At 34.7% G+C, this 24,344-nt stretch overlaps 1 protein-coding gene across 2 annotated transcripts in view; it reads left to right on the top strand.

Annotated features, from left to right (window-relative positions):
• The window catches only part of FER (FER tyrosine kinase), a 157,254-nt gene that overhangs the window by 73,544 nt on the left and 59,366 nt on the right, over positions 1-24,344 (top strand). For both annotated transcript variants that reach the window (XM_088054103.1, XM_088054104.1), the window contains exons 11-13: positions 2,685-2,777; positions 9,137-9,340; positions 12,713-12,835. In XM_088054103.1, the coding sequence (XP_087910229.1) occupies positions 2,685-2,777; positions 9,137-9,340; positions 12,713-12,835 (420 nt within the window). The remainder of the gene's footprint in view (positions 1-2,684; positions 2,778-9,136; positions 9,341-12,712; positions 12,836-24,344) is intronic.

Here is a 24,344-nt window from a genome sequence, read left to right as displayed (position 1 = left end):
CTAATTCCAGTGTCTAGCTCAGGTTTATTAGTCTGATAGTCACATGTCTTACAACTTTGAGACTTTTGTCGTGACTACATATTTGACATGTTTGTTCTGTTTGGTGACATGATGTCTGTTGGAATGAGCATTGTGTGGAATTGTAATGATAATGTAATGAACTTTCTGAGCACATAGTGTCTCTTCTCTCTACTAGGTTCCTTCAGAAATTTTAAATTACCTAATACCCTGAGACAGTCCTTTCACCTACTGAATCCTTTGTTGAATTGAGAAGGGCTTGACTGAGAAGTTCAAAATCTGATGTGGCTGGGGAGAGATCATTGAAAGATAACTGTAATGTGTATTTGCTTTTATTTTGTAAAATAAACTTAAAATAACACCCTGATTTAACTAGTAGGATTGTACACACTCATGTACATAAATACATACATTTAAAAGGAAGTAGATGGGATGTTCTGGGTTGCAGTTTCACAATAGTTTAGAAATATATATATATATATATCTATAATGCGCATTTAAAAAAAAACAAACCCTTTTCACTTTTCTAAGTGAAAAACAGGTTTCCTGTGAGATCAAATGTACCCTCCTAAGGCATGCTGCAGCTGGGCAATGGCAAAAAAAATCAGTAGAAGACTACTGTTGTAGCTTTTTAGTTTTATCTAAAATAAATCTAAAAATACTTGAATGGAATGAATAAACTCAGTACTGGCTACAGTTGTGTTTTGTCATATGTTTGGTTATGCCTGCTGTGCAGACAGATTCTGAGTCTTCATTGCTGTAAGATATAGACTAGGTTCAACATGTCAGGGGAAGGAGCTGTGGAAATGCTAAATAGTGTTTATAAATGTATTGCAGTTGGAACAGGACATGTGCTACATTTTGAACAAAGCCAAAGTTTATCCCTTAAATCCACATTTCAATACTTGCTCTTATTTAATGCAACTGTTTGCCACTCTATGTCATTCAGTGGTGCTTATCAAAGTTGTCCCAGTCATTGAATTTGGTATTTTGAATCAAAAAAGCTCCCTCTTGTCAATATTTTTTGTTAAGGAGAAACTGAATGAAGGTGAAAGTAGAACCTTACTTGTAGTTTGATGTTGCCACTAGATAAGCAGGCTGTTACCCACTTGAGTCCACTAGAAAGAACCCTTGAGTTTTGATTGTGGGAAATGAAGTAGAATGGTTGCATCTTTTGATAACGTATTTTCTTCTGTTATGTAAGAAGTGTACGTTTAATTGGTGTTAAATCTCATAGTTCACTTCAGAAGAAACATGTGGAGTGTTTCATACCTCAGCCAGCAGGCAGCATCATAAGAATAAAACTCAGTTTTCAGCACAGAGTTGTTTTATTAAAATTAATTTACCTGGTATATTACAATATTTAAGATTGATAAAATGTATAAAAATATTATTGATGGGTAAGTGAGCACACAGTTAATGAGTATTTCTGTGATAGATGCACTCCCTATCAGAGTTTTCACAATTTGACTGGTTTTTGCACTCTTTTATTCAATAGCATACAAATAAAGGCAAATTGCAGACTTCTGCTACCAAATAAATAGCCTTGTTTTGCTACTATAACATTTAACCTGTATGTTGTAAAATAAACTCTATTTGGAAATAATTTTCAAAGACTATTTTGGTGTACAGAATGTATACATTTTGTTGCTTGTTTGGAAGTCCTGGAATAAACTACATTTATTACATTATGAGATTTTTGGTTTCTTCTGTCAGAAGCGTACATTGGAAAAAGCAATTTTTCTTTGTAACACTGGCAAACAGTTGTAGTCTGTCTTCATTATCAGTTTTTTACAGTTTAGTTAACCGAAATCTAATTAGAATGAGGTTGTTAATCTGTGATTTTTCTGTTTCAAGTTTATTTACTTTGAGTACTCATTGAAGCATCTTTGCTGTTTCTGAAGGTGATTTACAAGCAGTAATCTCAGTTTGTCCATGTTAAAAGTACTTTTTTTTTAAAGGATGGTTATTAATTTGAGAGCTTATAGTAAGAGATGAAGGAAAATACCGTCTTTGGACTAAGTCAGTTTATGAGACCTTGGAAATTACATTGGCTTCTGCTGAACTAAAGATGCTTAAAGGCTGTTTCAGTGTTCCAGTCAGAGCCCTATTCTTGCAGAATTTTAAATCCAGACAGTGGCTGCACTAACAATTTACAGTAATGCCAGAGGAGAAATGGCTCCTATTACTTGCAGCAATGGGTGCTAATATTTACAGGTAGTCTGTTGTTAGAGAAGAACCTTTAATAAAGGGCAAAAAAATCCTGAAGATGTATTAAGTAAGGATAATGCACATACATAAGAGTTTTTTTACCAAGTCGGGGTTTTTATTTCATATTTTTGAGTCATTGTCCCTTTAAAATAGCTATTTCAGGAGAACTGAGATGTATGTCTCTCTCTTTTCAGAGTATAAAAGAATTTCAGTTTTCTTTATACTTAGAATAATAACGCAAAATATTTGAGGAAATATGTAATTTGTAAGTGGTTAAATTGATCTGAGCTCAATCCTGCTGATGTTGATACTTCCTGGCTTGTATCAGTAGCAGTTCAGCCTGTTTTATTTAAGTGAAATTCAGGATTCTATATTGCACATTCTCTAATAAATCAATTATCCTAGAGATATGCTTTTTTTTTTTTGTTCACTGAAGACTTTGGCCTTTCTCGTAGGATAAGAAGGATAAAGTCTCAAGATTTGACACGATACGTCATTCCATTGCCGGAATTATAAGGTCTCCAAAATCCATGTTGGGTTCATCATCGGTAAGTAGTACCAATACTGCAGTGTTGTGATATATTCTGTCATTTTTACAGCTTAAATAAGATTTATTTTTTCTTGAAGCATCATGTATTTCCATCTGAATGGACAAAACTTACATTAAAATGATGTTATATAAACACTGTTCTGATTGATTAGTATACAGGATAATATCGTGGTATAATGATATGTCAGAAGAACTTGCTACACTTTAGGAGAATCACAGTTTTTATGTTCTTTGCAGTGCCCAGAGTAGTGCTGTATTGTTCAGAATATTCTTTCCAACAAGGCTGATTTTCTTGAAATGCACTGTATGATAATAATCTGTAGTAGGCTAGATGGCTATACTTGTTTTACCAATTGTTGCAATAATTGTATTCCTCATATATGTTATTAAAAGCTCATATGTATAAGCATATATTGATAATACTGCTGGTAGTATTTGAGTAATTTAAGTGTTATAGATCTTGCTTAAAAGCCCACTAAAAATGGTTGCTGAATGTCTCTGAGATACAGTTAGCTTTTCTTCAAATTCTGTAATTGCTGCACAAATGTCCTTGTTTCTTTTATTTTTGTGTTTCCTTTTGTTTGTTTCATATGGAAGTTTGCAAGATCAGTTAAAATCCTTGAGCACCTTAGGGATGTGTCAGATTTTACTTGAAAACCTTCTGTCTTTTTTTTGAAGTGATGGAGCATGTTATCAGCCATAACCTTCCCAACAGAAAATCCAACCAGAACAACAACTCAAAAAGCAAGCAAAAGAAAAAAAGAAACCTGAAAGAAAGCTGGGCAAAGTTTTTAAAATTGTTTAAAATTGCCTTTTGATTCTGATCTTGTCACCTAAATATAAGCTCAAAGTAGCATTCTTGAGAAAACTTAAGAAGCAATGAGTCTTCTATTTTATGCTGCAGGATTGCATCCTAGGACCCATTGAAGGACTCAGCAAAACATATTTAAGCTAGGTACTCATATATATAATATTCAGAATGGGTGGAAGAGATAACAATTACATATGTGTAAATATACATGTGTATACAGAGAACAACTGTATATAGTGATGAAGGAATTGGAAAATAAATATGACCATGAGATAAAATTAGGCTTTTCCTGTGAAAAACATGAAAGCTGCATGGCATTTGAAAAGTAGCAAGTAAAACCTTGCTAAAATATTGAAATATCCTTGATGTTAAACAAAATCTCCATGTTATTGTAATCTTCATTTTATAAAAGTTCTAGTTGTTGTAAAAAGGCAGCATTTCATAGTAAAAACTGATTAAAATGTGTATTTCTGTGATCTCTGTTCTTTATGTAGGTGAGACACAGCAGTCATCCCTATTTCCATGTAATATAAAAATTATGACATCAAAACAAACCAAAAAGCTTCCACAGACCACAGGAAAAAACTTACCTAAAACTGCTTCAGAGAAAAATTGGAAGAGAAAAAAAAATCTCAAGAGGAAGATCAAAATAAAACATTTAGATTAAATCAGGGAAACTCAATGTCAAAATGTCAATTGGTTTAAAGTGTCATTTTAAGTAGTCTATGTGCCACACTCTGATGTTCATTCCATGGAAGCTGATGTAAATCTGCCTGTAGATACATGGTAGGTAAGACTGGTGAAACCTTGGAATATGTTTGGGAGAAGTGAGATTGGCATCGGTTCATTTGAGTCAGAAAATAGAATATGAGTAACAAGTGCAATCTTTATTTCCTGTCACTTAAATGACAGCTAAATGACTTCGGAGTTAAATATATAAACTAATATATACTAATATAGCTAATTTTCAGTTTTTCTTTTTATTTTGATTTTGTGTGTGTTAGAAAAGCTGACCATATGTATACAGCTGAAATTTGCATCACAAGTTAGTACTTAGCTATTAAATGTGGTCAGCTGTTTCCTGCTGACAGCTATATAACCATGCTTAATTGCTAAATATATAAACTGGTAGTTAAAACTTATTATCCATCAACAAAATATTCAAAGTGATTATTGAATGTGTATTATAAAGTAATATTAACATCCATTAAAAAATTATTATTTTTTTTAAATGGGCCAGTACAAAAAGAGATCTCAAAGCAGATTTGGAAATGGACCTCTTATATAGTCTAGTCTAAAATGTGAGCTTACCTACCTGTTTTCAAATTATTTAAGTATTTAAAGTTTTTTTTCTAAGTATTTAATTTTTAAACATATTAAAACTTTGGAAATGGATCTAGGTATCTAGGTTTAAATATGGTGCTATATTAGAAACATTGTCCAGTATTTTTAATTGGTGGGATAAATTGAATTGTGTTTGTATAAATTGAGAGGATTAATTTTTTGTAAAAAAAATATGAAAAAAAGTCATATGGAAATTGTGCCATTCTAAAAGGCAGTAGATTTTGTGTGTTGACACTGAAATTCTATATATGCTCTCAGAATGCAAAGATAAGAAGTAATACAGGCAAAAAGTGTAGTTTGTAAAGAAAGAAACAAGGCTAAGGATTGAGGTAGTTTTTCTTGGATGAAATGCAAGCCAATTGTCTATAACAGCAAGAGAGGAAGTTTAATCAAATGAGGAGAGGAAACACAACAGTGAGGGTAGCTTTCATGTACCTGTAATGAAATGCTGTGAATAATCTGAATGAAAAGTCTGAACAAATTGCATCATGAATGCCAGCTTCTGCCTCCTGCATTTTTTTTTTGGTATGAGACATTTGAGCTTGGCGCAAACATCTGCTTTCATTTATAAGATTTTTTTTTTCAATTGTTTATAGGATAATAGGTGGAATTAATGCTTGTTTCAGATGGTGTATTATTAGCATGTGGGAATGAGCCAGGTATGTGGAGACAGAATATTCCATAGGGTGTTGTCTCAAATTATCAACCTAAATTTATTGCTTTACATTCTCATTTGTGTCAGTGCTAATCTGTTACACTGTGGGAGAAAAATACCTTGAGAAAACGTTTTGTTTGCTCAAAGATGAAAAATAAGGGACTACTGAAAATTTGCATTCAGAATATATACAAAAAAAAAACTGAGCATGCTGTTAGTGTAATAAAATATCATCATAAAATATCATTATTATTTTTATTTAATTGGTAGTGAAAGTGCAGGAATAATATACAATATTTTGGAGTCAGAAATAACACACTGCTGTTCGCTCAGTTTTTCTCTTGAAATAAGGGAAGCAGCTGGGAATGCTTCCTTTTACTATTGGAGAAGAGCATATGTTTTAATGGATTGTTAAACAGAGAGCAAGGGGTTCAATATAAGGAAACAGGAGAGTATGAGGACCGTGATGAAGTACATAAGGCCATCTCCTTGTAGAAGAAAAAGCATGATTAAATATATAAGGAAACACCCCCAGCCCCACAAAATAATCCATGACTAAAATATGGCAATAAATGGAAATGTTGAGGGGAAAAAAGAGGCAGGAAAAAAAGGGAGGGGAGGGAGGGAGAGCTGAAATTTGCAGTATGAGTTCCTTTCTGCACAATTTGGTTAATTATTGTTACCTTCCACCCAAATTAACAACAAAAATCCTAGAAACAATATTTCTTCCTTTAGACTGTTGAATCATTGAGTGCTTCTGTAAGTGTACATACAAATGAACAAGAAATCCATCCCCCAAATGAGATTGTAAAACATTAAGCCCTGGAATTTAAACTTTTCGTATTAACTTGCTGGCTGATATTTAAGTAGAATTTAAAGAAAAGAGGTGGAAATTCCATTTTGTGCAGGTAGCTTTTTTTTTTCCTTCTCTATTTTCCTCAAAAGACTCATCATCTCAAAGACTAATCTATCATCTAATTCTAAATATAAAATGCATTAGAAATACTAGTACTGAGTAAACTGAGTTGAAATCAATGTTGAAGTAGATATATATCCTGCATTGCTCCTGTTCTTTCTGGGCTTTCAGCCATGTTTTATTCTATAGCCAGTCAGGGTCAATGTTGTATCATAGAGAAAATATGTTGGAATCAGAAGACTTGTTCATGAAAATAATGCAATTTTAATAACACTCAAGACAAGAATAATTGCCACTTAATTCATCAGAAAAAACACCTTGATATGATAAAAAGTAAAGGTAAGGTAAAGTGAAAGACAATCAACAGAGAAAACTTTGTGGAATTTCCACTGTTTCTTTCTAATAAGTAATACTGCAGTCAAATTTCAAAGAGAGGGAATAGACAACACCATAGTTATCTATGTCTGAAATGCTCTGTTTTACTTCCATAAGCTCTTTCTCTGTCATAAAGGCTCTTAAGAGGTTTTGTTTTGGGATTTGGTCCTGATTGTCTGAATGATGCCTCAGCCTGCAACCAGTTTGTACATAAATGTTACAATGCTACAATCTGGTGGCTTCCTTTTTAAGATATAAAATAAATTGCCTGTCAGGTTGTTTGTTTTTCTTTAACTTTCTTTTACAAAGACCATGAAGTAGATTAGTGACCCTGTATTGTCCTTTTATCCTTAGGAAAATTCCATCTCAATTAGAAATACTCTCCGGTGTTAAAGGGTTTGCTGCTCTGAACGTAACAGAGATCTAGGTTTTCTTTCAATTCAAGCTCAGCATCTTTGAACAATAAATGTTCAAGTAAATAACATTGTCTAACATATTGAAAGCTTTTCTTCCTTTTAGGACTTTGTGAAAGAAAATGACATAACATCATTTAACATGTTTAACAGTGGTGGACAGCTTTCATCTAGGATGTTTTTAACTGCTGATGAAATTTAAAGAAATTACTACTTTTTTGGCCAATAAATATTTCTGCTTTTTAGCAACTCACTGTGCTGATAAATACATAATGGAATGTATTGGAATACAGCTTTTGCCTCTAAAAACTGTGCAATTTGTATTCAAGCTGTAGTTATTTCTTACACAGTCCTTCCTGTCTCTGACTCTGTTACAGGGCACACTCACTCTTTCTAGTGATGAGCCTATTGGTTATAGTCCTTGTTTCAGATCTCAGGTCTGAAATTCTTGATGAGAATTTTGTCGATGGTGATACTCTGTGTGTCTGTTGATGACTGAGAACACAAGGGTCTGTTGGGTTTCTAAGCATGTTCTCCAGTTTTCCATCAAGATCCTGGATTAAACTAGTCCTTTGAGGTCTAACTTAGGCAACCAGAAGCCAGCCAACAAAGACATTTTTTAATAGCTAAAAATTTATGCAAGCGCTAAAAAATTTCAGATACTTGGAAACAAGAATTTCTGTGTTATGTATGAATTTCCCATTCCTGGGTCTGCTTGTTTCCACTCTGAGAGTCTGAGACCATTCCTAGTATTTTTTGAACAAGGCGAGGCATTGCAATCTAAGTATCTTCTGAGGAAAACCTAAAATGTACAGACGGCCTCCAAAATGGGATTTTATCAGGGCAGAGCAATAGCAGAGATTAATTCAGAATGGTGTGCTTTGCTTCCATTTATTTGATTGTCCTTCATTGAGATGTAAATCTCCATGCTGTTACCTAGGTGCAGTTCAGGAGGCTGCAGAGCATTCACATACATGTTCTACTCACAGTGTGCACTGTTATGTTATTCAGAGTTTTACCACTCTGTGAGAATTTCTATGAGCTCTGCCAATGTTTTTGAATTATGTGCAGTGTAAATAAGGGCTGGCCTTCCTACCCATAACAAATCTGACATGGCCAGTGACGAAATATAGTTTACTTCAGTGTTTTCTTAAATAATGTAGACATGTTAAAATTAATGTGTGAAATCATAGATTAAAACTCATTGATTGCTTCTTATAGCTAGTAGCTTCCATTTGCAGTCACTTCCATGTAGTGAAAATAATTCCTTAAAATCTTTGTGTCTTCACAAACTCTTATCATAGAGTTCATAAGGATACTACACCCAGGTGTGTATTCTGCACTACATAGTACATGTTAGGAAAAAAATTCTTATAATTATTAATTGATTTGGGATGCAATTGATAAATTCTGTGAAAACAATTTATCCAATTCAAGTGCTTTGTATGAGTCAATTTATTATGGTTTTGTGTCTGAGATGTTTCTGTTTGGATGAGAAATGATTGATTTTCAGTCTTTAATAGCGTGTCAGAATATATGAGAGAGTTGGTCAGTATGGCTTACAAAAAACAGCAAGCCAGATAAAAAATATTATGGTTTTATGAATGATTTCTTTACTTCTGTTTTTGATATATTGCTTTTTCAGGTAAACAAAAAAAAAGGTGATCAATATGCTTTTGTGGAAGTATATGAGCTGTAAGAGCCTTGATCTTGTTGGTTAATAGAAATACATAATTTAGATACATAAACCAGAAATTATTGTTGTTTGTGATATTTTTCATGTACAAGTAAACTCTAAATGAGTGCTGTTATAGTAACATTTCTCTTCAATATTTTTCCCAAGTTCTTTGATGTAATCTCAACCACTGAGAAACCATTGGCTGAGCAAGACTGGTATCATGGTGCAATTCCAAGAATAGAAGCCCAGGAGCTGTTAAAACAGCAAGGAGACTTCTTGGTGCGAGAGAGCCACGGGAAACCTGGTGAATATGTCCTTTCTGTGTTTTCAGATGGACAACGGAGACACTTTATCATACAATATGCTGATGTACGTCTCTGATATAGTACTGAATATTCAATTTAGGATCTACATAGTTTACTGTAGCAAATGATTTAGCATTTATATGAAAGCATGAAAGCTGTTGGAAGCATTTCCATCAGTGCTGGAAACAGGGGTAAAGGTAATTTTGGGAAACAGAGGAAAAGTATGAAGTATCAAGTTATAAGATACTGATCTTTTATACAGAAAAGCCAAGATATTTCTGTAAATGTTTTGAAATCTGGAAGTTGTTACTCTTTTTTTATGCATGTATGTTTGGTTATTGGTTATTTGGTTACCCATTTTCATAGTTGGTGCAAATTAGTCTACGTCTAGTTCAGACATTAAAGATTCCACTGCATCTTACTCAAAAATGGAAACAGCCATGCAGAAAAAAATAATCTGTGTTGGTTTTTATACATATGGGAATTGAAGTCCATGTTGCCCTTGAGATGCTTATTTTCTTTTTAGTCCTGTGGTTATTGTTTTGTTCAGTATAACACAAATACTTACAAATGTCACACAGTATGTATGCTTCTAAGGACCAGAATTGAACCCCTTGTTGCTATGAGGAAAAATTGATGACTTAATGAACAATATATTCATTATTAATCTACCTTTATACAGTGTATTTATTTTTATTTTTCTTAATGCATTGGTTAGTTTTTTTAATTTACGTATTTTTTTATACCTTGAAGAATTTTAAACTTATTCAAAATGTAGCAGTTCCTGTAACATTGCTAGAAATTTTTCTTGAAGCATGAAATAGCAGCAAATCATTCTCGGTTTCGATTCAGTATGCTGTCTCTTCAGTCTCTTGTAATAAAGTTTCCCACGTGCATAAATTTGAGAATTTAATCTCATAATGATATTACACTGAGGGAATATCATTGTCTGAATTCCCAGATGATGCAGCATGCCAAGAGTAACTCAATACTGTGTTCCTGGTTTATTTCCTTTTAATGAGAAGCAGTGATATTTTTCAAACTTCAGAGAGGTTGTAATGCTTCTCTAGGATTATTGATTATAGACACTTGTCATACTGCAGAGTGTTCATTAGTTCTCATTAGAATTTTCCTTGTAGGAATGAGCACACAGTCAGTGTTTTATTTTATTTTGATTTTATGACCTTAAAGTATTTTGATGCATCAGAGAGCTAAATGAGGAAATAAATAGCAGTAAAATTACCTGTACCTGGAGTCTTGCAAGATGCTTGGTGCTCCCTGATCTGACCGAGCAGAAATAAGTGCACGTTATATACGTGGTCTAACTGAAATAATTTGTGCAAATTATTGTATGTGGCAAGTAGATCTTCAAACAGATTGTACCTCCAAGTCCAAGTTCCAAGTATTACTTTGGTGCCTACCTGTAAGCTGATTCTTCTTTTGTGTGTGTGTGTGGAGGAGTTTTCCACTAAAACAAAACAAGCTATCTTTCTCACCATAATTTTGTACTTCCTCTTACACTTCGTAAGACTGATACAGTTTACTGTTGCATAGATTGGACGGTCCCAGCATTGTCAGGTCCAGATATCTATCTGCTTGTACATTTACTAATAGAGCATTATATTAATCTGCTCTTAGGATTAATTTGTGGTAGATTTTGTGTCAACCATAGAATGTAACACTTTCTTTTCCTTAAAGATGTTCAATACTCTGTATTCATTCCTATGCGGTGAATTTTCTGAGAATGAGAAAAAGCTTATTAAGCTCTAGAAAGTAGATGCTGGGAGTGTTATTTACTCATGAACATTTTTGTAGGCAAGTGCAAGGAGAGTTTAGTACAAATAATTTGTTTGTTTGTTTACATTGGTATGAACAGTGTGGAACTGGGTCTCTGACTGGTCAAACCACACTCATGGATCATTGACAGGTCTCCATATTTTCTTCTGAATCAAGTACTGATGATTAGAGTAGGACATTTGTTTTAACAGCAATCCTTTTGTTGTATAAATGTTCTGTCTCTGGTTTTACAATTATTTTAAAGGCTAATCTTAATACAACTATTTGTGTAATAAATTAATTCATTCAGCTTTAAGCATCAAAATTCACTGCTGCCTTTCAGAGGTACTGTTGTTTTCATTTACTGCTTATTTGTGGCTGTGCCATTTTAAAAATTGTAGTGATATTAGTAAGGGTCAAGATTGGGTGTAAATATACAGAATCAAAGGACACTGCCTGCTCTGAAGGTTTTACATAAATGACAGCAGATGGGCACGTGGCTGGGTCTGGAATTAGGAAATAATAGGCAATAGTGGTGGTTGTGCTGAGGAGACTTTTGGGACAGTTGGATCAACAACACAGAAGTATGAAGGAGCTTATTTGAAAGGAGTGGGAGCTAGAGTTAACGGTCAATCAAAGCTGAGTCACTGTTTAATAAACAATAAAGCGTTTAGACTATGGAAACATTTTTATGATGGAGAAATGTGAATGTTTTAAACAGCTGACATGACCCAACTCTCTTTACCAACAGCAATGACTATGTTTCAGGAAGTTAATGCTTTAGCCCTTAAGGAAAACAATGAATTTAGGGAACACTGTGCAAGGAATTCAGTCCTGGGGGATAGAAACAATGCATGCCAGTGGAAGAGGTGTTCATTGCCCAGTTGTGTAAATGAATTTGAATCACCATCTGTACTCTGAGTTTTTTTTTAAATTGCAATACTTGTTCATTGTTGCATTGTCAGACTGGCTTATGGCAATTAGTGCCTTGCGGGGAAAAGCCATCTAACTGTAGATGCTGAGTCTTATGAAAGCAGGAGACTATCATGCTTCACAATCAGCTTCCCTTAGAAGCCTGTGTATGACCTGTGTTTGTCTTTAGACTCTCCTGATAAATACTCTTTACTAAAGACCGATCATGCATCCTGTACTTTATGCCAGGATTTGCTAATTTTAGGGGACAATAAATGAAGGAAGATGAGATTAGGATAGTATTGTGTATCTCCTGTTTATTTTATCTCTTATTGTATTTTATCATATAGATTTTTTAGTTTGCTTGCCACAATTTTTAGAAATAATTCAGAAGTTGGTGTTGTTTTTTCTGGTTTAGAATATTTTTATTTCACTCTGTAATAGTTTTGATTTTAACTGTCTTATCTATTTAAATTAGGAGGTTAAATAGCTATTTTATCATATTGCCTTAAATGACTGAGCATATAATTTTGCATTTATTAATTTATCATTTTCCTAATTATCATTCCAGTTAAGTTAGTATAAATGCTATTCAATAGGTTAGAAAAAGAATTTTAAATAGTTCTATAAAAGTGTACATTTTTTTCTGTGTTGTTACTAGTGAAGGAAGTTTGTGAAGCACTTTTGCAGTGTCTTGTTTGAACTATTTCTTATAGAGAAATAAATTTTTCCTTTTGCCTCCAAACAGAATCAATATCGTTTTGAAGGAACTGGGTTTCCAACTATTCCTCAGCTCATAGAACATCATTACACAACAAAGCAAGTTATTACAAAGAAGTCAGGTGTTGTTCTGCTTAATCCCGTTGTTAAGGTAATGCATACATTCCAGAACATTTATGTAACTGACAATCATTTTGGGGTCTTCCTGTTATTGTTCAAGTAAGATCCTATGGAACTTCTCAGAAGACTTTTCATTTTTATTCATTTTGTGACTCTGTTCCTGTTCTCTTTCAAACTTCTCACCTCTGTGTAATACATTCACTTAAAACAACTCTCCATCCTGATTCTCATTATGAATTTTTGCTATTTTGAAAGAATGGTATTCAACTTCTTATGAAGTATCCTCGCACTTTTCTTTTTGGTTTCACTTTTCATTTGGATTTCCCTCCTAGGTAATTCAAAGTAGTAGTTCAAAAAAAGTTCACTGCCCTTCCTTCTATAAAGGAAAAAAATTATTTTATATAATGAAGAAGGTCTCACAAAATTTGGAAGACTTATGACAACTCCATTTTGTCTCTGGTTTATATCACAAAAGTAAGTTAGACACAAGAAAAGGTACTGATATTCCATAATCAATGAAAATTTAAAACAAAAATTCACTTTTTAATCAGGAAGCTATTGCAGAAAGTCTTTCAGGATGGAAATAAAAAAGGCTAAGTATTGAACTGTATCAGTGTTTTAAGAGTCTCCTTGACTTCTTCCAGCAGTTTTGCAGTTAGTGTCTGTCTAGTTGGTATTTCATTCATAAGCAAACTTCACTTATATATTTGCCTCTTCAGGTAAGCCTTTTGTTCTTGATAGTTATTTCTTCAAGATTGGTTTCAAGCCTGTGTTCAACAAAATTTTAGGAAGCGTGACAATTTATATTTCACATTTGTTACCTGCTCCAGGGTCCTAGTTCTTTCCTGCTAATAATCCTAAGAAAGTCAAGCATGTTCTTTTCTCAAAATTGCACTTAATCTGCACTTATCTGTTCTATATAATTCTAAAATTTTGAGAATGGGACACTAGAAAGACATATTTTGTGTTAATATCTTGCTGATTACCAAACTGATGCTTCATTGAACATAAATTATTGCTTACATTCATTGTAGATCACATGAGAAGGCATAGGACATTACTTCTGATGTGTGGATAATTCTTTCTGATATAAATGATTTAAGCTACAAACAAGGGGTAGTCAAGCTCAAAATGAAATATTTTTGAATTTGTTTGCAAATTTCTCTCTAATACCGTGTTTGTTTTAAATATGTAATGCTTTTTCTGTATCCTGACTGTACATTCTGTGAAAGCAGCCCCGTTTTAGCAAATGTAAAATGATAGTGTCGTATCTTATCACATAATCTTAATTACTGTCTGTTAAACTGGAACGGATAATCTGTAAAACAACATCTCTCCATTCTCTGTTGCTTACTTTTGTTATAAATGCAAAAGCAAATTTAGGTTAAATAAAAGAACAGTTTATTATAAAACAATTTTTATAATAAAAACAAACAACGAGGAAAAAAACCACAATAAAATAAATCAGCGCAGCGCTGGGTGGACAGGGAGACGTCTATACCCAGAGGTACAGATTTACCCAAATCCATGAAGTAGGCACTGCAGTCCGGGGTTCTTATAGGGGTTTTCGTATCCTGGGATTGCATTTCCCGGAATGGAGTGGCCAGTTTGGGTGCGGAGGAGATGGATATCTCGACGGAGCCACTCTCATTGTCTGGTTTGATTGCTTGTGTCCTGCTTTTTATTTTGTGTTGATAAGCTTTGCTGCCGGTGGTTACTGCCCAGGGAAGGTATCTCTGGATTATTTTACATTTTGCATCTTTACAGTATTACAAATATAACATATAATTCTTTATTCTCTTTCACGAATTTTTATCCAATGTTATATTTATCACACTTTGAAGATGGTTTCTTATTCTTGCCTTTTTTGTTTCATTTTATATATTTTTTTCATAAAGTTAAGTTTTAATTTTTCCATAGTCTTGTGTAACTATGGCCAAATAATTTTTCTAGTACCTGTCTTATAGAGGAAACATATTCCTAAATGGCATTCCTGGTCATTTCACCATAACCGCTCCGGCAGCAGCAGGGAATTCCCCCCACAAGCATCAGCTCCGACGCTTCTCTGAAGCAGAGAGCGAAAGAGGGAGCTCACAGCTGCCACAGCCCCATTTATTTCCCAGCTCAGTTCTCACAGTATCTCTGCCCCTCTGAGAGAAACTCTCAGATAAGAGAGTAGCCAGCCACAGCCTTCCCGCGACAACTTCTTTTGTCTCTCCTAAGTACCCGGTCATTATTGTCTCCTAGCAACAAAATGGGAGAAAATTCCCTAAGAGAAAGAAAACGAAAGGAAAAACCCTAACCTCCAATAGGCCTGTTTTAATTCTTTTCAGGGGGAAAATGGAATGGGTCCACTCCACTCTGGGCTTGTTCGTTTGAGTTAGTCTTAGTATCAACTTATATATTAAGTTAGTATAAGCTTAGTATTAATTAAAAATTAGTGGAAATAATTGTATTTCCTCTAGGATTGTGCAGGTTGGTAGTTGATCTGAGCTGCAGTCCACAACTTCTTCAGCTGCTCAGGTTTTTCAAAAGTTATGCAAGTAATCGGCATCTATCCATGAAATCCATAGGCTGCATCTATTTTTTCATATGATGAGACCTTATCTCATCAGTCTTAACGTTCAAGAGTACTTCCTGTAGGGTTAGAAAACCTTTTTATTTCCATTCTGATATGTTACGTGAAGTAATGGAAAAGGTGACTGTTAGAACTAAGAGAAGTATTGAGTGACAGGAAACTGGTTGTATAGGATTTTTTAAATATAGATATTACGTAGATTGCATATAGACGTTCATGAATTTATTGTCAGGAAAATTAATCCACAAACACCAGAGGTTTATGTCCAAAAAGGAGACAGAGGAGTCCTTTTTCTTTATTCGAATAAAGGGAGAGGCCATGGGGCATTCCCCTGGGGTCTCTCAAATTTTTGGAGGGCGCAGCCTCCTTTTTATCCTAATTCCCGGCCGCTTGTCCCTTCTCCCTTTCCCCATAGGCTGAGGTACTTGAGAGGTACAGGCTTCCCGGAACGCCTGATACCTGCGATACCTTCCCCCCCCACCCCCAATGCATAATCCCTTCTTAACTTTTATGGAATTCATAGTGTTCTTTCAGTGCCTCTTTGATCTTCTTCTGGAATCCATCCCATTGTTTCTGTTGTCTCTCACTGATAGCTACATCTTATCAACTGACCCACAGCTTGTTTGTAAAGACAAGCTCATCATTCCTCTCATTATGAACTAGGATGTCAGTTTCTATAGCTGCTAATACTTGCTGTAAACTAAACCAAATAAATAGTATACTTAGTGCTTCCTGACCAGCAGCTTGAGCCAAATAAGGCAGTGTTCAAAAAGGTGTTAGCTACATAATTTGAATTTCTTTAGAGCAGCTGTTCTCAAAAATATTTAAATTGTTTTGGTTTGAGCTATAATTTTATGGTGGCTTTGGTTGTCCCATCTGATAAAAATTCTTTGCTGTATTCTGAGGAAGTACTTCAGAATGACGCAAGAGTGTAGTTAGCTTTCCTTTTTCATTTGCATGGAGCTCTGGCTTTCAGGTGGGAAAGTGGAGACATTTTAAGTGGTTTTCAGAAGTAGCATGTACACTCTGACACGTAGTGTTTGGGGTATTTCATGCATCGTGTGCTGTTACCGATATCTTTAATCAGTTCCTTAAGGTTCATTTGACATCTCTAAAGACTGTTTTTGCTTTGTTCACATCACAGCTACAGAGCTGTCGTTGTCATTTCATGTAATCTTTTTATGCAAATTGCTGTCCCTGTAATAACCTATTTAGAAATTGGAAGTTAAATACCACAAACTTAACAGCCAAAAAAAAAAAAAAAAAGTTATGCTTTTTGGTTTTGTTTTGCTTTCCTTCTTTCCCAGTCATTCTTCCTCCTTTTCTGTATTAGTAAAATTAGTGTTCACCTTCTGTGGCATTGCCCTTGAAAGGAACAGGTTTAATTGTGTCACAAAAGGCCTGTCCCATGTTCCATTTCATGCAGAATGAATTGCCTGCTTGGAATTTTAATGATTCTGTAATAATAGAATTTAAATTAGAAAAACTGAGGCCAATAAAAAGATAAGAGCAAGTAAGTTCTTTAATGGAAAGTGTCTCATATTTATTTATAATCTTCAAGAAAAAAAATGCAGATTATGTTCTTCAGGTTGTTACTGATGGACTGACTGGTACGTACGGTCCCTGAGTAACTCGGAGTGCATCCAAGCACTGGATGTAGTTTAACTTTCTAATATCTTTGACCTCCTGTTTTGGAGGTTTTTACATTTCTTGAAATGTATTTTTTTTTTTTTTACCTTTTTAGAGATTACAAAACCTGTATTAAGTTGTGAGTGTGCTTCAGTTTGACTACTAGAAAACAGAATCATCAAAAAAATAAGGAATACAATTTTGATTTAAGTGTACCTGATTTAAAGTTTTCACTTGGATCATAAATACACATTTGAAGCAAGTCTACCCAGGGTACACTCATGGGAGGGAGTTCAGGTTTCAGGACCAGAAAAGATCTAGCCTGAAATAATGCTTTTCCCCTAAATACACGTTTCAGATTCTGAGCACCAGTTGATTCACTCTGGAGATCTGCTACTATTTCACTAGTGCTGAAATAGTCACGGTATATGGATGCTCTGTAGTTAATTCAAATTCTGGGCTTATGGAACAAAACTACTTTGTCAGTTGAGTTAGACCATGTCTTCATTACTAGTAACTTTCATTTAAAAGTTCTGGATCTATTTTTATGTGACAAAGAAGCCTGTGATACGGTCTGATATGTTTTGTGAACATGGGAAAATGATGGATCATAAATGATGAGATGAAAGAAAAGCGCTGTAAGAAAAAAGAACAGGTATTTCATATTAGTGTTTCTAATGCTGATAAATAAGTTTGCAAATGATGTGAGAATTCTCTACAGATCTGATGCTGTCTTACAAGTATGTATGTATTGATGAGTTAGACATGGAAAGAAATTCTAAAGAGGTATAAATTTAAGTTTGAAAAATTTTCTTCATGAAAATCAACTTGTAAAAACACTACATGATGCTTATTTTTTGCTGGTGGGTTTTCTGGGGGGTGGGGTGTGTTTTATCTTGGCAAAGCAAGCTGTGGTTCACTGTTGCAGACAACACGTGCTCAGAGTACAGGTAGTGTGTGCCCCTCACGCCAGCAAAGCACATGATGAGGAATTGAAGTAGGCTGCTGAGCAGTCTCAGTTTCAGGGAAGTGCTTTTATGCCTGCTGGGAGATACTCGATAGAAACAAGGAGACTTACAGAGGCCAAGTTTATCACAAAGTAATGCTGTCACGCAATTATAGATGCTCATCTCATGGCTGGAGACAGTTAAGATGTTTCTGAGGGAAGCAGTGGCAGTAATGGTGCTGCCTGTGGGGAAGATCATCTTAAGTCTGTTTGACCTGAGGACAACTCTTGAGGAGCAGAAATCTGAAAGGCAGAAGCACCGTGTAGCAGGGAGTGATGCAGTTCTTGCAGCTTTACCTTGGCTAGATTTGTCACTCCAAAGAGGATTTCTGTGGCACTCTGGATTACCTGCGTGATACCCACCCATTTGGCCAGGAATTCTGTAGAAATGCCAAGAAGCACCTGGTGGTTGTGGTCTTTGGGTTCTGGTTTTTGGCCAAAAGCTGCCATTCTCACGGGTGTGGTTGGAGTCTAATACATGCATTTTTAAATGTTGAAATATATCTTCCATTTTCTTTAAGGAAATTGAATTCACTTCACAATTGAATTGAATAAAAGTGAGTGTTTATAATATTCAAAAGACATACTTGTAGGAAATGTATTTATTGAATATGCATGAAATGAATCAATAGCCTGCAGCTATTGATATTTGAGAGCAGAGTTTCATGTCTTAATATTAGAGATGCATTTCAGTTACATTCTTATTTCTTCAGAATTTGGAGAAGTGTCACAGAATTTGCTTTTAATGTTTTTTAGTCGAGATTATTACAATATTTCTGTCAGGAAACAAAAGGAATGCATCATCCTTAATGGTGGCCTGTACTTGTCAAGGCATGTCATCCTGTAGAGAAAAGGAAAAAGAGAGAGTAATTTGCTCTTTGTGGTAACAAAGTACTGAACCAAATTTATGTATAATTTCAGGTATATTGACTACTTTCAAAATGGAAAGAATTTATTTTCTCAAAAAATCTCATTAAAATGCATTGTAATAATGGAGGCAGATAAGGCTACCTGAACAAAGTGTAATAAGGATTGTTTTATATTCAGTGATGAGTTTTCTGTAGTTGTTTTGTTTGGTTGGTTGGTTTTTTTGGTTTTTTTTGGTTTTTTTTTTGGAGGCCATGGCAATAAACATCTGCTCTGTTGAATGTTTCTGGTTCAGTCTTGTTTTTCTGGTATTTTTTTCCATCATCAAGTTCAGATTAAAATTGAAAGATAACACTCCTGAAGGGTGTAAGCACTATGCTCAAACCTAGAAAAAAATGTATTTTATCAAGTATATGAATTTAATTTTAACAAACACAATGCAATTTTTGACCAATCTTGTAAAGAAAAATCTCTGTCCTTGAAATTTTAAATGGAAACCTTGGCAACATGTGCATTCCCACTTTCTGTACAACTTACATATAAAAAAATTACAGAATACCATATTCCTGTGTGGAGTGCAAATTGAACAAAATTAGTTATTTCAAACACAACTGAAACATAGGAAGTAGAAAAAATAACTAAAATTTATGAAGTAAGAGATAGAAGCAAGCCATTCATTCTTAGAAAAAATGAAAAGGTATGTTGTAAGGAAGGGGTAAAAATTATTAAATGAAAGATTTTATAGAAAGTTTTTTGGTAATTGATAGCCAAGAGAATAAACTACTTCAATTAAAGCATCCTTCATCAAAGATTATTTAGATTTACTAGATATTATTGGTGATAATTTGTATATAAATGTGAAAATCAAAGGATTGATTGTGTTCTGTAATATTCTGGGTTTAAGTTGTGCCTTATGGAGCACTTGTAAAAAGTGGGGCTTTGTGCTTTGGCTTTTCATTGTCTTTATCAGAAGCTTCATAACCAGATGTTAGTACAGCACAGTAAAAAAAATTTTACTAGAATTGTATGTGATTGCAGGAGATTTTCTGTGTTTTTTTATGGACTCTGACTTCTTCCCCATATTTGGAATTCAGACATTCCCTAATAATTATTTTGTATAAGATTGTGAGTTGTAAACTTCTTGTAGTCCTCTGATTATATTCTTCTTCCTGTTTTCACCAGTGCAGTCAGGATGACTTTGATGCAAATAATGCTTTGCGTTTTCAGTATTTTCATAGTATGTGACTGACAAGCATATAACCTTTCTTTAATGTGTGCTCTAATGGGTCAAAAACCAGTGTAGATTAAGAATAGGAATGAATGTCTCTGCTCTTAATTCCTTTGTAGAGTTGCAGTTGTGCACAGTGGGGTACTGTGAAGTAGCTTGTGGTTGCTTAAGTATTTTGGTCTCCACCAGTTTAAGTGGAACAAAATGTTAAAAAGAAGTGAAATGACATTTCAGCTGTGAAGGAAAAAGGATACGCACAAAAGGAGCCACAGGGTAAGAACGGTACATTTTCTTAAATCAGGTCTGTGCATCTAATGTATGTAATAGTGTCTGAATTCTCAAGAAGATCTGTTTATTTAAGTGTTGATGAAGGATTAATTCAGGGGTGAGAATACGGGATTCAGGATTCCTTTTTTGCAAGGTAAATACTGTAGTGCATGAGTATTGAGGGCATTGAGGGTACTGCGTGGATTTCAGTTCATAATGAAGTAAACACTATTACCAATTCTGTCCTTTCTGTCACTTGGATTTCTTCCTAGAAGAGTTGCCAGTGATTTACATAGCATATGACTAAAATCAAGATCACCCCCAGAGCATGGTGATCAGTGGTACAAAGTCTAATTGGAGGCCAGTAACAACTGCTGTACCCCCAGGGTCAGCACTATGTCCAATCCTTCCTTCATCCACTTCTTCATTAACAAGCTGGGTGATGGAGCATGAACAGTTTTACTGGTGAGACCTTTGAGGAGGGGCTGATACACCAGAGGGTCAAGCTGCCATCCAGAGGGACATGGACAGGCTGGAGAAGGGGTTTGACAGGAGCCTCATGCAGATCAACACAGGGAAGAGCGAAGTTCTGCAACTGGGGGAGCACAGATCCAGGCACCACAACATGGTAGACATAGATGTTTTTCCCTTATCTCTTGTGCTCATATTTTAAATTGAAAGTATATTCATACTTAATTGTATGTTAATTGTAGGCCAGTTTATTCAAAAATAATTTTGACACATCGAGGAGGGCACTTCATAATTAATTCTCAGAGTTTTGAATTTTAGAAACAGATGCAAAAGATGCAGTAAGGTGTAACTAAGCCAAACATAACTGAGCATTCACTTCTTTTATGATAGGATGGGGGAGAGAATCAGAAGAGCAAAATCTACAGAAGTCGTAGGTTGAGATACAGACAGTTTAATAGGTGAAGAAAAAAGCTGTGCACATCAACAAAGCAAAACAAGGAATGAATTGACTGCTTCCCATTGCTGGACAGATGTTCAGCCATTTCCAAGAAAGCAGAGCTCCACCGCATGTAACAGCATCTTGGGAAGAAAGATGCCTTCGCTGCAGACATCTTCCCCCTTCCTTCTTTTTGCCCAGCTTTATATGCTAAACATGATGCTGTATGGAAAAGGACATCCCTTTGGTCAGTTTGGGGCCAGTTGTTTTGACTGTGTACCCTCTCAGCTATTTTGCAGCTGCTAGAATAGGTGGTGAATTCTTCAAAACATTCATGTTCACTGTTTACATTTCATGTTTAATTTTAGAGAAGAAGGTGCACACATGCATGCCATAAAGATTGCATCATGTGTGATCATCTTTATCAAAAGAATAATTTAACATGTAAAACCAAAATAAAACCCCATGCTAGTTACTGTGAACAAAATTACCCTGGCCAGAACCAGCAGAGCAACAAAGAGTAGATTGCTACAGACCACACTGGAAAAATTTGTCACTAATACAGGAGAAAAAAGATGGCTGAAGACAGAATTCAGAAGAATACTAAAGTAATAATAGAATCTGCTAATATCTAGCAGAGCCATTTGGTATGTGTGCTGCTTCCCTTTGTGTGTCCTTCATTGATTGGCCTTTTTTCCTGCTGCTGAAGAGTTTTTCCAGTGCTTTTGCTATCTGAATAATAGCAATGAATAATGATCTATGAATGGTATGTGAGAAACAGAAATATCTTGTTAAAGAATTGTATGTATCTGATGTAAAAAACTTGGTGCAGCATGCTTCTTTTAAACTTTTGGCATCTGTGTAATCTTGTATGACTTCTGATTCAAAGCCAACATCTGTCTTGCTTGGAATGCAGGCCGAGCTCATTGGTACACTGAAATCTTGTAAATAAAGATTCCTTTCTGTGTGGCTTTGCCTTTTTCCTGCACTCTCACAGTCACAAACTAGCTAATACAGCAGATTATTTGAAATTTTGAGAGGTTATTTCTGTTCCTATTCAGTGGTTTTAACATGTTATCTGAAGACTATGAAAGAGTGCAAAATGAACAGGTGTGGCTATAAAAGCATAGGATGAAGGATCTTGGGGTTTTGCTTTGAACAAAGTAGTAATTGGTGGAAGCTCTAATGCGGAACTGTAGTACTCTGAAAGGTATTGCATTCTGACCACTGTAACTTAGACATCAATTCTGAGGGATGAATTAAGTGTTTCTCTTCCTGGGGTAACAAAATCATGTAACTGGAAACAACTGGATATTTTTGAAGTTAAATCAGGATGGAACTAGGTATGTGGCTAAGTATCTTACATAATTTAAGGATACTTTCTTGGACATTTTTACAAGCACCTGTAGTTCCCCCAACCCCATTTGGCATAACTTTTCATGTGTGGGTGGAAGTAAAAATGTGTTTGCCACATATGTGAAAATATTTGAGCCTATTTTAGTAATTCAGGTGTTTGGGGAGGGTGTTATGCATGCATAATGTGACTCTGCTTTTCCATTCCTCTCTGTTTAAATCACAGGGAATGCTTAAATGAAAAACCACATTATCACATGGTTTTGTTTATTTTTGAGTGTATGACTCAAATGACTTTCACTGTTTTGTAGGGCATTTCTGATCCAGAGCTGATAATTTTTATGTATGAATATATTTGGTTAATAGATAATTCAGAGTACTTTGTTTTGGTAGCTGAATTTACTGTATTCAGTAGAGAGGAATAACATGTGTTTTAATGTGCTTGAAATATAATGGTTTTGACATAAACTTGACTTTTCCTGTGCTTAAGGATTTCACATTCTGTGTCTTTCTATTCTCAGGTTTTTTTTAAACTTCTTTATTTCCTGAAATATACTCAGCATTATTTTAGCCCTTTCATGAATAAGAAAACATACGCTTAGGGAAGTACTGCAAAAAAAAAAAGGTTGTTTTATGTTGAATTGTACAGTCATTTTGTCTACTGATCTTCAAGAAAGAATGGTCAAATAACAACTGTGCAGGTAATTGAGGTAATTTCTGCAGTTTATAAATTGCACAGTAGCTTTTCCAAATCTTACTTCTCCCCTCCTGTTCTATGATTATTTAGAATTTGGTTCTAGCAGGAGGGTTGAACATCACAGAGTTTTTTTATGTAACAGTACGAAGTCAGATGAAATAGTACTTTTTTCCCAAGGAGCTAAACCTGTCTGTGCTATTTCTCTGCTTTACAGCCCACATTGAGTTTCATCAGTGTGGCTTAATACAGTGCTGTTAATAATGCAAAGCAGATTCCATAACAATTTTTACAGCTCACGAATCTTTATTCTGAAACAGTTTTAAAGAAGTTGCCAGTGAGGTTTTTCAAAACCCCTCCTGTAAAGCTCACTTGTTCTTATGAAAAATCTTTTTCACCAGCTACCTTTGTACTTAATCTGAAGGACTTGAATCACATGGTTTATGATTCATGGAATTCATATGAACATATATCTATTGGCATAGGTGGTATCAAAAATAGTACTTCTCTTAAAAGACAATTTTCCTTTCCCACATTGATCAACCCTATCCACATGTACACAGCTGTTACTTATTTCTTGTCTGGTTCATCAAGTTCTGATAAGTGAGATCTGAATACCCATCTGATGAAAATTGTCTGCAATTCTGATTTTCTTAGCCATAAAAAGAATTTCACTCCAATTATCCTTAGTATTCAAAATGAAAGATTAGCTTTCCATTTTTGTTGATGTAGAAAAATAGCTCTTAGCTGCAGTAATTCATGCTACTGATATTTCCTATTTAACTTGGAAGGAGAGCAAATAATACTTTGTGAAGTATTTTTCATGCATTTTTTCTACTTAAAACATGAAGAAACAGGCATCATGCCTGTTTATGCACTTGCTTCCTGAGATGTTGACAATATTTCTCTATTTTGAGGTTTTTAGAAGAATGTTAAGAATTAATGTACTAGGATGAGGGAAAGGGGAGGGATATTTAGGTTTTTCATAAATGCTACTTGCTGTGCTCAGAT

This window comes from Pseudopodoces humilis, chromosome 4 (assembly GCF_049639895.1).
Source record: "Pseudopodoces humilis isolate 2021_Gansu_Grassland_sample_001 chromosome 4, ASM4963989v1, whole genome shotgun sequence".
Taxonomy (NCBI): domain Eukaryota; kingdom Metazoa; phylum Chordata; class Aves; order Passeriformes; family Paridae; genus Pseudopodoces; species Pseudopodoces humilis.
This window is presented reverse-complemented; position numbering and strand designations above follow the sequence as displayed.